Source organism: Mytilus californianus, unplaced genomic scaffold (assembly GCF_021869535.1).
Source record: "Mytilus californianus isolate M0D057914Y unplaced genomic scaffold, xbMytCali1.0.p SCAF_3, whole genome shotgun sequence".
Taxonomy (NCBI): domain Eukaryota; kingdom Metazoa; phylum Mollusca; class Bivalvia; order Mytilida; family Mytilidae; genus Mytilus; species Mytilus californianus.
Window position 1 is genome coordinate 24,976,740 of NW_026262679.1, and position 12,634 is coordinate 24,989,373.

At 35.2% G+C, this 12,634-nt stretch overlaps 1 protein-coding gene across 1 annotated transcript in view; it reads left to right on the forward strand.

Annotated features, from left to right (window-relative positions):
- Positions 1-1,068: 1,068 nt before the first annotated feature.
- Positions 1,069-12,634, forward strand: part of LOC127734203 (uncharacterized) — a 55,781-nt gene continuing 44,215 nt past the window's right edge. Inside the window, exons 1-2 of the mRNA XM_052243962.1 lie at positions 1,069-1,979; positions 6,067-6,912. Of these exons, the coding sequence (XP_052099922.1) occupies positions 1,142-1,979; positions 6,067-6,912 (1,684 nt within the window). The 5' untranslated portion in view covers positions 1,069-1,141. The remainder of the gene's footprint in view (positions 1,980-6,066; positions 6,913-12,634) is intronic.

Here is a 12,634-nt window from a genome sequence, read left to right on the forward strand (position 1 = left end):
TTTAAACTGAGTTTTACTGTGCGTATTGCTGTGTGTTTGTTTATTCCACATTGGCTAGATGTATAGGAGGAGGGTTGAGATCTCACAAAACATGTTTAACCCCGCCGCATTTTTGCGCCTGTCCCAAGTCAGTAGGCTCTGGCCTTTGTTAGTCTATGTTTTTTTAATTTTGGTTCATTTTATGTTTCGGAGTTAAGTGTGACGTTCATTTTCGCGGTACTAGTATACATAATTTTTTAGGGGCCAGCTGAAGCCCGAATTTTCTCGCTGTAATGAAGACCCATTGGTGGCCTTGGGCTGTTTTCTGCTATTTGATCGGGTTGTTGTCTCTTTAACACATTCACCGTTTCCATTCTCAGTTTTGTTCATTGATGTAGTGGAGAGTTACATGATCATTCAATGGGTTTCTTTCATTCTTCTTGAGACGCCGCTGTTTCGTCTCAAACAAATGAAGGAGAAATTGTATGAAAACAGGAACACAATAAGTTCCAAAATGAATTCCAAATGTCTTAGCATAACAACTGCAAAGGAATATAACGTCAAATGTTTCAATTTTGTAAAAATTAGAACAGATATTTGATTGTTTTAGAATCTACATCTATTCACACCGCCCTCAACATAGGTAGTTTTACAATAAATCTGTACTCTAGTCCTGATTGATAGTAGAACAGGTGTTAGTCTTTTGGAAATATGTTTGTGGAGCATTTGGCAAACTAAGCATTATAACTTTTTTAGAACACTTATGTAATTTGGGTATCTAGTTAAGTATCCATTTCAATTTCCAGAGGGACTACATGTGTAATACAGGCATATGGTTGTGCGGGATTTCCTCTATATAAGAATGTGTGTTTCGTTTTTCAAAGAAGAAACCGCTGTTGGGCTATAAGTTTGATTCTAATTTGATTTTGCAAAGTAAACAATTCCACGTTCTAAACTAAATGTGATTTGTTAGATATAGTTTTTGAATAAATTATAATGATGTCTTAATGATAGTATCTTCTGCTATGTATGTGATTGAAATATAGTTGTGTATCATTTTCCTTAATAGGTCTATGAATTTGAACCAATAGGTGGATATGAAGCAAAGAAAATATGTTTCTTTTTTAATACCGAAATAAATGAAGACAAAGAAAAACATAAAATGGATGTAGAAACTCGTGAAGATCCATTGAAAATAATTGTTAAATGTAAAGTGATCGATAAAAACGAAATTACGGCTGTTATAGCCAGATGGAAATGGTTGATCGAAGAGAAACTTATGACATACGTTATTGATGGTAATTCGGAAAACACTATTGATCATGTAAATCAAGCGATAACCGTTTGTAAAATTAAAAATGACGTCTTGGCATTACAGTCGGTTAAAAACAGCCGGTTTGTCAGACTGTTTAGCAAGAAGCAACAATATATAGACATGGTCAGAAATGCCTATGAAAACCCTGTTAATCCTTTGGCTGAACACCATGAGTATTCGAGGGATCCAGAACTGAAGAGACGATCACAAAGAGCTGGAACATATGAAGGAGCTGGATCTTTTAGGCGAGTTGATTACAATGTTGGTTTGGATCAAAATGACAAAATTAAGTTTAAGTTTGAAACAGACGAAGGTTTGTTAGTTAAGTTGTACAAAAAACCAATTACTAAACTTCAAGTTGATGCTATTGTTAATGCTGCCAATGAAAGTTTAGCCAATGTTGGTGGCGTGGCTGATGTTATAGCGAAAGCTGCGGGATCGAGACTGTCAAGAGAATGCAAAGATAGTGTAGCGAAAAATGGTAAAATTCTAGATGGAGCAAACGTGGTTACTTCAGCCGGCAACTTGCAATATCGGGCTGTCATACACGCAGTAGGTCCAAGATGGCACGATTATAGAGACAAAAAAAATTGCTTAGAAGTACTTATGACAACTGTTATCAACATTTTAAACCGTTCATGTTCGAAAAATTACGAATCAGTTGCTATGCCTCCAATAAGTTCGGGTAAGTTGAAAAGCTTTTGACAGAAAGACTTGTTCGGGAACCATTCAGGTTCATTTGTACTATATAAGGATAACTCACTGCAAGTTTCGCACTATATTAAAAGTGCGATTCAGTACAAAGGCTGATTATATACTCGAAAATAAGTATAACAAAACTTCCGAACTCCAAGGCAACCCAAACAGACATAAAAGGTTAACATGACAATAATTGGGATCGGCAGCCATAACTGTGTAAGCATACATCACAAACATACAACACAAAGATAGGCGAAAGATACCAAAGGGACATTCAAACTTATAAGTCGAAAATAAACTGACAACACCATGGCTAAAAAAGAAAAAGACAAACAAATAAACAACAGTACACAAAACACAACATAGAAAACTAAAAACGGAGCAACACGAACCCCACCAAAAACTGGGGGCGATCTCAGGTGCTCCGGAAGGGTAAGCAGATCCTGCCTCACATATGGTTACCCTCGTGTTGCTCATGTTAATACAAATCCGGTGATAAGTCTAATTCGGTAGAACGGAGTCAAGTTCAGGGAAAAGGGGACGAGATTGTAGTTACAATTGGAAAATATCCGTTGTCATCTGTGAAACAGATATTCCATAACGGTTAACCAACTCGTGATGGCGTCCGTAAAATTTACGAAGGGATGATTTCAACTTCACCACTTGGAACTCTTGGTTTAATAGCTTCCTTATAAGCAGCAACCCTCTATCAAGGAAATCATGAAACGAAATACAAGCCCTGGAATATCATATCAACTGAAAGATATATACTCCGTATGCAGGCGCTGCTGGAATGTTGCTACATAGAAATGGAAAGTTCACAATTGGGAAGCTGAAATCATCTCTTTTGTCATAATTTTTTGTTTACAACCGACCCTAATTGTCAATTTCTAGATGTAAGTCAAAATATGAGGCAGGCTTAACTGTATCTGTTGTATCCTTCATCTCAAGTTCGAATGGATATATGCGTAGAACATAGTCACATAATTTTGAAATATTTAGGGAGAGAACATCATCTATATAGCGGAAAGTGATGTTTAAGGATACTGCTTACTTCTTTTCTTTCACAACTGACTAAAAAATTCAAACAAACATACAAAATAAATCTAACAAAGACGCCAACAAAAAAGATATTGTAGTTGATAGTAAATTTGAAAAGGACGACAACAAAAAAAGTTTTCTTAAGCCTTCTTAAAGATTGAACTATGAATTGTATACAAACATATTGGGGTCTTCAATTTTCGGTTCTATTTTGTTTGAATTTTAAACCACACCAGTACCATTCGCATCGTATATAAACTGCAAATATTATGGTAATGAAACTTGTATGTGAATGCCGATAACAGTACTGGTGATACTACAGAACCACCAACTCAGGCCGGGTCTTGACAAACTTATATGAAAGTTGTACATATTTCACACAAAGTAGTTCCTACGCATAGCTGTAACTTTCAAAATATATTAGATATTATGGCTATTTTGGTATTTAATGTAATCTTATGGTCCTTGGATAACAGTTGATTGATTGATTGATTGATTTTTTGCCTTACGTCCAGTGGCAAATATTTTATGCATGTACAGGACGAGAACACTCTAAAAATAAATAAAAACAGGTAGGTACTGCTGTAGTGGTTGACCGATATGAAGGGCGTAATATTTGGACTGCCACTGGAAATAAGGATAGTCACACTTTAGGTTGATAACAATTGAACCAAAGATAATTGTTTATTTTGAATTATAAAAAAGTTGTGTGAAATTGAAATAGAAGGGCATTTTTTACATATAGTCAGTTGGAAAAACTTTTTTATGTCACATGGTACGATTTCATCATACCTGCATCATATTGAAATATTTCAAATGATCGATTTTGTCAAATCCGTATTTTGATAAGTTAACATCAGACATAATGGTCCTTGTTTTGTGTATTCAGTTACAAAATATATTTAAAAAAAATAGAATTTAATAAACAAACAAAAAATCATGCATTGTATATTGAACAGATATATCATGTTATGGAGGGGTATTTGCGAAAAATACCAGTTAAGGGACTGTGAAATTTCCCGAGCTGCTAAGCGAGGGAAATTTGGTCCCAAGACTGGTATTTTCCTGTGAAGGGAAATCTTTTTTTTTACTGGTAAGCTGTAATCCATAAGCATGTTTATGCATAATTTTGAGGATAAGTAGAGACTATCATAGTACCGCGGGAATTATACATGTACATATACGCGTTAGCACTGTCTTTATGTAACGTCATGGTATCTTGGGGTAAACGTCAGTGTCATTCCATCATTAAACCGTTCATTTGTATAGACGTCTTTTCCCACTTTATATACTCAACGCATTCTTCAATATACGATCACGAGATTTGTGACATTTTTGTTTACAGTTTTCGGATTACCTCTATCAATTAATATTGCTTTATCATGTAGCCTTAATAATCGGGATAAGGTGAGAAAGGTTCCGAATAGTTTTGGCGGGAAGAGGCACGCGAGGGTAAAAAAGGAATATCCAAAATGGCAAATTATACCACGGCATAGAGGGGAATTTGAGGCATATTCATCGGCAGTGGTGAAAAACAGGAAAATTCGTTTGAAATGAGGAAAAAATGTTAGAATATGCGAAAAATACACTGGCTACCAACCAATCAAAATACGACATTCTTATGTAAGGTGTAATTACATACATTGTATTTATGTATTGGACATTTTTAATTATCGATTTTGTGTACAGTAACCACATCAATAAAATATGATGGGTACAATCGACGTTCGTCGTCGTATTTCTTCCGTTCTCCGTCCTAAACTTTTTCCAAGATCTTCCTCACCTCTTAAACTACTGAACCAACTTCAACCAAATTAGGATTGGGTATATAGTACACAATGTGTGGTCAGTCAACATAGGAATAATATCAACCAATTGTCTTGTATGTTAAAAAAAACTAAATAGATAAATAAAATCTGGTGGGATAACTGCTCAAATAGTCAAGATATAACTTCTTCATATTAAAATCAAAATTATTTCATGACTCCTTAAAGAACGATTTTTGCTTATTTTAGGTTTTTGCCGATTATTTCAAAAATAGAAATAAAAAGGTAGAAGCTGTTGTTGGCAAAAATTATCTTTAATGAGTTTTTGCCCTAAAATGAAGATTTTTGACTTATTTAAGTGTATTTGCCTATTAATCACGAAACTTGGGAATACGTCATAGGCAGAAACTGTAAACGGCGAAAAAATTCAGTCATACAAGATCTACAAAAATGCAAAACAACAGAACCATTGGATGACATTAAAGGATTGTTCGGACTTAAATGATGATTTCCATTTGTTTTTGCGTTCTTGGCAAAATTCAAGTAGAAAGAGAGAAATCGAACTGCAAACATCATCAGCAATACAAGAAGAGCAAAAAAGATACATATGGCAAGTCAAGAGTTAAATTACAGTCTATAATGTTTAAGAGTTTGCAATTGTTAGGAACACATGCTCTTTAGAACCTCTAGTTTTTTTTCTTTTGACTATGTTGTGTCTGTTTTAAGCATCTTTGGTGCGGTATTTTTTTTAACGCCTTGGTATATCCCTTTTTGTTGAACCTCCATTATCCACATGTGAACAGCCTCGGTGGTCTCTTGGTTGCGTGCTCCCACCGAGTGCAGGAGTTCAGGGGTTCATTTCGGTTATATAAGAGTAAGAGCAAATACTGGTCGATTCTATGCGACAAAAATTTGTCCAGGTTTACTGTGGACTTTTACTATCAGAAACTACTAAGATTAAAATAGGGCTCAGCGTGTCGGTCTAGCACAAAGCAGGGCCCATATTCGTATCATGATGCGCCTTGTATAGCCATTATTGCATTGCTAATGACAATTTATTGAGACGCTGTCAGTTTTACTGATGAGAATAATGTTTAACCCATTTACCTACAAATATTGAAATGTTTCTATTTTTCAATATGAATCTTTTGGCAGTTCTGACAGATTAGCTTAGATATTACATATACAGATTGTGTGTAGCAAGGCTATGTGTAAAAATATTATTTTCAAGCCTCTTTGTATTCATGTAATTCGTTTTTTAAACAGGCATATTTGGTGTACCAAAATCCATGTGTGCTGCTATGTACCTGAAAGGTATATTTGAATTTAGTAAACAAGGCAGACATGGAACATTAAAGGAATTCCACATAATAGATATTAATGACGACGTCCTTGATTTGGTATATGATTGGTATATGAGATTTCAGAACAATCAAAGATGTCTTGACTTTGATATAGTACTTGCAAAATCAGCCGATGCAAACCTGGACCATCCAGGTAATAGAAGATTTGGAGGAAATGGACACACTGGACATTATCAGAAGCCTGATAATAGACATTCTGGTTCGCATGGAAACTCAGATAACTTTGCATCATCATGGAAGTCTATCAATAAACCTGAAGGAAATAAAAGATACGACCACAATGGCAGAGAAATTGGTGCATTGAAAGGTACAGGATCAACCCCAATAACAGGCAAAGTTATACGATCGTTTTGTGGTAAAACTGATATACATATTTACACTGATGATATCCTCAAATTAAAAAATATGGATGCTGTTGTTGTTAGTGAGGATGGACTAGTGAAAGGAGAAGGAGGTTTGTCCAGGGCTTTACTTGATGCCGGCTGTAATACCTATAGAGATGAACATAGAAAACTCCAACCGTGGGTAATGGAGAAATCTCGAGCAACAGTTTTAATGACATCGGGAGGCAAAAACCTACCATTCAAGCATGTTTTGCATGCTATTCTTAGAAGAAAACCAAATGAAAAGGAGGAGATCTTCCAAAAGGAGTTATCAACAACCATCAATAACATCCTCGAAAAGGCAAATATCTTAGACAACAGGATGAAGAAAGGAGTTTCTATAGTTTTACCTATGATAGGATTAGGTAAGTATTGTTAGCCGAAGAGTACATAACAGTGTATGTAGAGAAAATATAATCATTTAAGCTCATCAGACCCAAAGGGCAAGTGTGAGATATTGTCCTCATTCTTGGCGTCCGTCGTCTATTAACTTTTACATAAGTCTTCTCTGAAACTACTAAGGAGAATTCCAGTTAGAGAAAAAAACAGCAACAATCACTCTAAGAGTATGTAGTATAAAACATATTTCCGACGACCCCGCCGGACTACCAACAATCAGTTAGGCTCATCTGAACCAAGCGACAAAAAATTATACTGTATACAGATAAAATTGTACCACTACAAAAGTTATTTAAAGGTAACATGGCTAATATATTAAAACATTAAACGCAGAGATCATTCATTATATAACCCTTATCAAGCTGGTTGAATCCCGCCACATTTTTATGTGCCTGTCCTAAGTCAGGAGCCTGTAATTTAGTCGTTGTCGTTGGTTCATGTCTGTCATATTAGTTTTTCATAAATTGTATCGTAAATTAGGCCGTTAGTTTTCTCGTTCGAGTTGTTTAACATTTTGTCATGTCGGACCTTTTATAGCTGACAATACGGTTTGAGTTTTGCTCATAGTTGAAGGCCGTACCGTAAGTATTAAATATAAATTTCTCTAACATTCACTTCAATTGAACTCTGGTTCATTTGTTTCATTGGCAATCTTACCACATCCCATCGTTTTCATATTATTCTTTGCCGGTAACGACCATCCCGTGAAAGTTATACGTTCTTTTTCCCCTTATGGTTTAATACCTTTCAGAATATTTATCTTCCCTATTTGATGCTTAGCTTTGAAAAGAAACTTTTTTTTTTTATCTCACAGCTAAGCAACTTACTGTAAACCGTGAATTTGTTGCCTAATGATTCTTTTGTGATGTGTACTTCCTTTTACTCTTAAATTTTCATTTTTGAATTGAGTATTTTATAAAAATTTCATTGTTATCTTTTTTAGTGTTTCTCGACATATAGAGCGAATATCCGCTTAAGAACAAAAACTCGTGTTTGGACATAATGTTATTGTAAAAAAAATCGTTCTTGAAGTTGTGAAACTCTTTTAGGGGGCAAAGACCATATTTGAAACTTAAATTTGATCTAGAAAAGAGATGAAAATGAACCGAAAAAGCGCCAATTTGAGACCTTGCGAACCGGTTTATATAAGGTCTTAGTACGTACAGCCGCGTAGCTAGGTATCCAATCAACTGTAGGCACACATTGCGGCAGGGGGTCTGGGGGCCGCTAAAGGCCCCCAGCAGGTCCAGGGCAGAGCCCTGGTAGGGGATTCTGGGTGGCGAGGCCCCACGACAGGAAACGGTTTTCAGCATTATAGTTGCAAAATTTTGTGTACAAAAAGTATTAAATTTACTGGTTATTTTATCATGATAACATACATGAAGAAAATTCGAAGAATTATAAATAATTTCATAATAACATCTGGTGAATTAGCGCAGTACGATCGGAAATCTAAAAAAAAATATATGTTTATTTACAATATGCATTGCCCAGTGTAGATCAGCGTAGCCCTTTAATTAACTTATTAAGCAGTACATCCTATTTAGTATTTTCATATTTATTCCTTACTGGTTGACGATAGTTGATATATACGTTAATTAATAGTACATGTAGACGATCCTTCATTAAAAGAATAGGCACGTAAAAACTGAGACTACTATATATAATAATACTATCATTTGGGCTAGACATCGACCATCCATCTTTTGATTCTTAAACTTTCACCCCGGCCACACAAACACATACACTCACACACAGTTGATTCCCAATGCAGAAGTTCGGTTCTGTTCATACTACCGAGACAAAATTCAAGAAATTCATATTTTTTGATATCCTCTACTGTAAAATCCCTACCTGCTTTAGTCTTAGGAATAATTATGGTCATTATACGTAGATCCGAGAGTTCTCGAAGTTACTGAAAGCTAGTTGATTAATTGATTACCAACTTGACCTCCAGTGGCAAATAGTTATGCATGTTCAGGACAAATACAAATTTACAATAAATACAACAGGTAGCCTCTAGGTCCTGTAATAGGGGTCGTCCAGGATGAAGGTTTGAAAATTTGAAAATGACATTAGAAAATAAGGAGATAACTGTATTGTATTTTAAGCTTGGCCTTCGTAAAACGTAGATTTTACTGTCGCAAATTAAGTTTTCCTAGCGACGCGTAGCGGATCTAGGTAAATGAGGGTTTATTGGATAGGGACAGAAAATTTGTCTTTCAGCAGACCACCTACGGACCCCTCAAAGAGTTGTTGCAAGTGTTCTCACCGTGCAAAAAGCGTGGCATTCTCTCTACACTAGGCATCGGAGTTAACGCCCCCTTTCTGACCAGACAAGACAGCGTATTTATACATCCCGCACAGCCAAGCGGACGCCCCACTTTGACAAGGGTTTTATTGTAGATCGGATGAAGACCAAGTGGAAAAAAGCTAGTTGAAAGCCAACAACAACTAATAAAAAAAATCATGTATCTAAGAATAAAATGTCATGGTTTTGAGCATGTTGAGGCTCATTCGAGTATTTGTTGGTAGAAGTGAAATGATATGAACCAAAGTTCTAGTTTTAGTTTCTATTCAAGGTGGAATATAATGTACATACGATTCTACCCAATACTCCATTCAATAAGGATGATAGACTAGTGTACAAATTACATTTGATAATTAAAGAAATTTGACGACTTCACGTGTATCTACAGATAACGATGTCATTATTTATTTTAATACAAAAAAAAATATTTGTGAAAAAAATTATGTTTAGGCACGTGCCTAAAGTGCCTAACGACAGCTACGCCCCTGACGTATGCTAGAGGTGTGCATATTGTCAGGATTTTGATTTCCAAAGGACCAAAATACCGTGTGTCTAAATCCATAAATTGGAAACACAACTTTGAAAATACTTATGGATTCAGCCGAGGATTATGCTAGCCAATAGGGCTAGACGTGATAAAAAGACGTGGATACTGTTTCCTAATGGATAAATGCTTTGGGGTCGTGGGTACAAATTAGAATTAAAAGTGAATGTGTGTATGAACACTCGTACTACAAATCGCTACAAAGACCCAAATGTTGGTAAGCACCTGACCTACCTACGTGACAAATATGCTGTTTGCTCCGGAAGATAAAGCTCTGAACGAGATCTGTTTTGTGTGTAAATCACATTACATTATCGTTATTCCCAATTAACCTGGAAACGCAACATGCTCTAACGACATTTATGAAAGAGGAAATCTTGAACAATCATAGGTCTGGCCTATGTTCCTTTTGGAGTTTCAACCAAAGACAAAGAACTGGATCTTCTTTCATTGAACTGGATACCAAAATTACATAAGTGGCCTTACAAACAACGTCATATTGCTGGGTCTGCTCCACGAAACCTTTTCAGACTAACTGTATAGCTACCTACTCTCTAGGCGGTGTGAATCAGATGTGGCTACTAACGAATTCCAAAGATCTGTTTAAATATGTCCAATCTAAGCCTCGTTCCTATTTCAATCGTATTAAAAAATTCGACTGCTCTACCCTTTGCACTGGTATTCCCCATTCTAAACTTAGACAGATTGAAAGAATAAGTTCAGCTTTGATTCATTTAAAAGAACTACCAACTTAGATAGACATATTTTGTGTTAGCAAGAGATAAATCATAACTGGTAAAACACCACTCTGATTTAAACAAACATTTCTCTGAAACTGACATCGTCGAGATGTTTGATTGTTTTGTTGATAACGTATTTGTTACGTTTGAAGAATGATCGGAATGAAAAATTATTCATTTAACTTTGCGTTCCGCTATCTATATGATGTTCTCTAAGGTGCGTGATGCCTTATTATATAATATAGCATATCAACGTAGTTTAAATAAGTAAAACTACGGGTGTCACAGGAGAATCTTTTTACCCTCCCGCAGCACCTGAAATCACTTTCAGTTTTTTAGTGGGATTCGTGGTTCTCAGTCTGATTTTGTTCAATGTTGTGTTTTGTAGACTGTGTGTCTTTAAGTCGTTTTTCGATTTTTTGCCATGGCGTTGTCAGTTTGTCATCGACATAAGAGTTTGAATATCTTTTTGGTATCTCCTGCCTCTGTTTGACTATGTTGAACGCATCTTTCCTATTAAACTTGAAGTAAAGGATTCCAAAGATACAGTTAACTATGCCTCGTACCTTGACTAACATCTAGAAATTGACAATGCGAGTCGGTTGAGAACAAAACGTAATTGTTACTGGCTTTGAACTAGCTTTCAGTAACTACGAGTTCTCTCAGATCTGTACTTTGTGTCTTAAGTGTTTCTGTTAGTTGTTTTTGTGCTATGTATCGATCTGATGTGTTAAGCCCTTTTCACTGACTTTTTACTCGGATGACCTTGAGAGAATCTGAAATAATGCTCAGTTTCTGAGTGTGCCTTGAAACACCCTTTACTGCGTATAAATACGCTGACGTTATCGAGTGCAAAATGGAATTATTTATCGCTTCATATATGTTAATATAATCAATGAAATTTCATGAAAATATTTTTTTAGGAACATTTATTTGTAATCAACATGTTTTGTCTTGAGAAATATATATCAGTAAAAAATAATGAATGTCATAATACCAACGAACAGGGACCTATATGCCGACTTTAAGTAAAACTTACTTACTTACTTACTTACTTACTTACTTACTTACCTAGATAACATGGGTCATCTTAGCACCATAATGCACGCGGATAAATTTTAAGAAATGTATGCATGTTCCTTGTATAATAATATGATGGACGTAATTATGCAGAGTTACCTACCTTTTGAATAATATCACTAGTTTTGTTACCGTGATCATCGATCGATCACTTCAAGTTTCACTTATTACCAACATAACCAGTCTATGGAAAGTGCGAATCGAGAAATCCGTTTCTTATGTAGAGTAGCGATATTTTCTTTTGTAAATGAGATGCATTGTGGGGAAATCTCAGACGAATGTTGACAGTTGTATGAATAAAGGAAAATTCATCGCAAAATACTTGTTTATTCTTTTTAAAACGTAGACATATTTAACAGGACAAACGTATTTACAAATTGCCATGTATTTTGAACATTTTATCTCAAGTATTTATACGAGTAGATATGCATTTGCATTGATTAAAACCTATTTGCACGATCTATAATTTTGAGGTTTCTGAATAATTTCACAATAATGTACTAAAGACGGTGGAATGGCTATTGAACGTTTTCCATTGCATTCTGTGCCATAATCACTTGCAACAGGTTAAAAATGCTATTTTTTTCTTATTTGAGTGTGACGTTTTTCTAATAAAATAGCGATATGCTTTTATTATGAAAAACTTTTCCAATGCGATATTTTTCTAATAGAAATGCGATACTTTTTTTCATATGAAAAAATACGATAAATGGCACAATACATCCAGACAATTATTCATGACAGGTTCGATGGTATAGGCAAAATATCACTAAAATTTCGTATAGATGATGTACGTAAATAATAATAAAACAATTATACGCTTATAAAGAAGTAGACACGATGTTCAATATCCCCTGTTCGTCGATCGATTTTGGGTTTTCAAATCACTATTGCACAGTATTTACTACCTTCCAAGTTCCGATGAAAAAAAATCCAATTATTGTCAGTATAGAATAATAAAGTGTTGACACAGATACATGTATCATCTGTCATGTGTATAGATAAATGCAATT